The sequence below is a fragment of the Propithecus coquereli genome, unplaced genomic scaffold (assembly GCF_000956105.1).
Source record: "Propithecus coquereli isolate 6110/MARCELLA unplaced genomic scaffold, Pcoq_1.0 Scaffold590, whole genome shotgun sequence".
NCBI lineage: Eukaryota > Metazoa > Chordata > Mammalia > Primates > Indriidae > Propithecus > Propithecus coquereli.
In genome coordinates, this window is record NW_012151841.1 from 521,870 (window position 1) to 525,291 (window position 3,422).

Sequence of the window (3,422 nt, forward strand, 5' to 3'; positions counted from 1 at the left end):
ACCACTGTTGGGCTATTGACCAATTTCCACCTATCAGTGCCACAACTTTTCATATATAAAATAAAACATGAAAAACAGAAATGTGGGTGAAAAATATTTTAAAGACCTTAAAGCTCATTTATAAATTAGAAGATATTAGTAAGCCACAGAATTATGATTCACAGATGGCATCAGTTCTTTGTCAAGGAATAAGCCCAGAGTTGAATTGACTGCTTGAAACCACATTGTCTTCTCAATTTTCTCCTCTCCAGGTTATTGAGGTGGTCATTCGCTCAGAGGACGGTCTCTCAAGGGACATGGTGAAACACCTGAACAGCATTGAAGAACAGATTTTGGAGAATTTAGCATGGAGTCATGATTCTGCACTATGGGAGGCCCTCCAGGCTTCTGCAAACAAAGTTCCTACTTGTGAAGAAGTGAGTTAGGACAAGGCTGATAATCCCATCATTTAAAAGATAGCTTTATCAAGATATAATTACATACTATACAATTCACCTATTTAAAGTATACAATTCAGTGATTTTTAGTATATTCATAGATATGTGCAGCCATCACCACAGTCAATTTTAGAACATATTCTTCATTTCAATAAGAAACTTACATCCTTCAGCCCCCACTTCCCTATGTGCCATCTTCTCCCTAGTTCTAAGTAACCACTAATCTACTTTCTATCTCATAAATTTGTCTGTTTCTCTACATTTTGTATAAATGAAATCATAAAAATATGATCCTTTGTGACTGGTTTCTGTCACTTAGCATGATGTTTTTAAGGTTCATCTGTGTTGTAGCACCTATCAGCATTTCATGTCCTTTTATTGCCAAATAATATTCCATTGTATGGTTATGCCACACTTTATTTATTCATACATTAATCAATAGACAGTTGGATTGTTTCCAACTTTTGGCTATTATGAATGATGCTGCTATGAACATTCAGGCACAAGTTTTTGTGTGGACATATATTTTCATTTTTCTTGGGTATATATCTAAGTGGAATTGCTGGGTCATGTGATAACTTTCTTTAAACTTTTGGAGAACTGTCAGATTGTTTTCTAAAGTGGCTGCACCATTAATACTGTTTCCATCAGACTGGTTTTTTTTGTTTTTTTTGTTTTTGAGACAGAGTCTCACTGTGTTGCCCAGGCTAGAGTGCCGTGGCGTCATCCTCGCTCACAGCAACCTCAAACTCCTGGGCTCAAGCGATCCTCCTGCCTCAGCCTCCCGAGTAGCTGGGACTACAGGCATGCACCACCATGGCCGGCTAGTTTTTCTATATATTTTTAGTTATCCAATTAATTTCTTTCTATTTTTAGTAGAGACGGGGTCTCGCTCTTGTTCAGGCTGGTTTCGAACTCCTGAGCTCAAACAATCCGCCCGCCTCAGCCTCCCAGAGAGCTAGGATTACAGGCGTGAGCCACCGCGCCCAGCTTCCATCAGACTGTTTTCTAAAGTGGCTACACCATTAATTCACCACCATCAGTGTATAAAGATTCCAATTTCTCCACCTCCCTGCTAATGCTTGTTTTTATTGGTCTTTTTGATTCTAGGGATCCTAGTGGGTATGAATTTATAGCTCATTGTGGTTTTGATTTGCATTTCCCTGATGGCTCACAATGTTGAACATCTTTTCATGTGCATAATTGGCCTTTTGTACATCTTCTTTGGAGAAATGTTCGTTCAGATCTTTTGCCTATTTTTTAATTAGGTTATTTTTATTATTGAGTTGTAGATCTAATTTATATATTCTAGATACAATTCCCTTATCACATATATGATTTGCAAAACTTTTCTCCCATTCTCTAAATTTTCTTTTCACTTTCTCGATCATGTCTTTTGGAACACAAAAATTTCTAATTTTGATGATGTCTAACTTACCTATTTTTAATTTTGCTTGTGCTTTTGGTGTCATATCTAAGAAACCATTAATCTCATCATTTTTTAATTTTCAAATGTGTATATAAAGAGTCTAACACTTCATTAGTGGTATTTAAGATAAAAAAGACAAACGTTTGTGCCAAACGTTGTACACAAATCACACATTAAACAGTTCAGTATCCTGTGAGAAATTGAGGTATTTACTCTACCTCTTCTGTTATTCTCTTGTAACTCCTGTGGTTTTTTTGGGTGGGTGTTTGTTTGTTTGTTTGAAGACATGGTCTTCCTTTGTTGCCTGGGCTAGAGTGCAGTGGTGTCATCGTAGCTCACTGTAACCTCAAAACTCCTGGACTAAAGCAATACTCTTGCCTCAGCCTCCTGCATAGCTGGGACTACAGGCGTACATCACCATGCATGGCTAATTTTTAAATTTTTTGTAGAGATGGGGTTCTCACTATTTTGCTCAGGCTAGTCTCAAGTTCCTGGCCTCTTTAAAGTGATCTCTTTACCTTGGCCTCCCAAAGTGCTAACATTACAGGCATGAGCCACCACACTCCGCCAATTCCTGTCTTTTGCTCATCCTTTTCTTTTCTGTTTCTTCTTAAACTTCATTAATCTCTAAATTTTCCCTATCCCAAAATACTAGAAGAACTGTCCTAGACCTGGGAGCATTGAATAAAAGATGGTTTCTTAAAATCTCTCTTGCACGCTTCTTTGGTCTTCTGTAGTAGACTGTGATTGATTGGACGATCTTCAGTATTGATCAGTATACTTCAATTGTAGAACTTTGAACTCCTTCAAATTCAAAAAAAAGCTTGAAGGAGAAGGATTTGAGTTGAAGCCCTTGCTCTTATTACTTAGTAGTAGTATGACCTTGAACAAATTTCACATTCTGATCCTCAATTTTCCCATCCCAAAATGGAGAATGACAGTGCCTCCCTCACGGGTTTACTTCCAGTGATCAGTGATTTATGTAGATAAACTATAAGATTAAGTGAAATGAGCTCTTTTCATATATCTGATAACATTAACAATTGAGGCCAGGTGCGGTGGATTGTGCTTGTAATCCCAGCACTTTGGGAGGCTGAGGCAGGAGGATTATGTGAGTCCAGGAGTTCAAGACCAGCCTAAGCAATACAGCAAGACACTATCTCTGCAAAAAATAAAAAAAATTAGCCGGGTGTGATGGCAGGTGCTTGCAGTCCCAGCTACTCGGGAGGCTGAGGCAGGAAGATTGCTTAAGCCCAGGAGTTTGAGGCTGCAGTGAGTTATGATCACACAACTTCACTCCAGCCTGGGCAACAGAGTGAGACCCTGTCCCTAAAAAAAGAAAAGCATGCTATGCAAGTTGTTATATTTTGTGAAGAAGTAAGAAGGAAAGGGAAATAATGAAACAGTAGAAGAGGCCAGGTGCAGTGGCTCATGCTTGTAATCCTAGCACTCTGGGAGGCCGAGGCAGGAGAATTGCTTGAGCCTAGGAGTTCAAGACCAACCTGAGCAAGAGTGAGACCCTGTCTCTACAAAAAAATAGAAAAATTAGCTAGACA

The 3,422-nt window shown here is 38.7% G+C and overlaps 1 protein-coding gene across 1 annotated transcript in view; it reads left to right on the forward strand.

Moving 5' to 3' along the window:
- RBL1 (retinoblastoma-like 1) overlaps positions 1 to 3,422 on the forward strand; it is an 85,194-nt gene that overhangs the window by 41,701 nt on the left and 40,071 nt on the right. Inside the window, 1 exon segment of the mRNA XM_012658940.1 lies at positions 252 to 420. Within this exon segment, the coding sequence (XP_012514394.1) occupies positions 252 to 420 (169 nt within the window).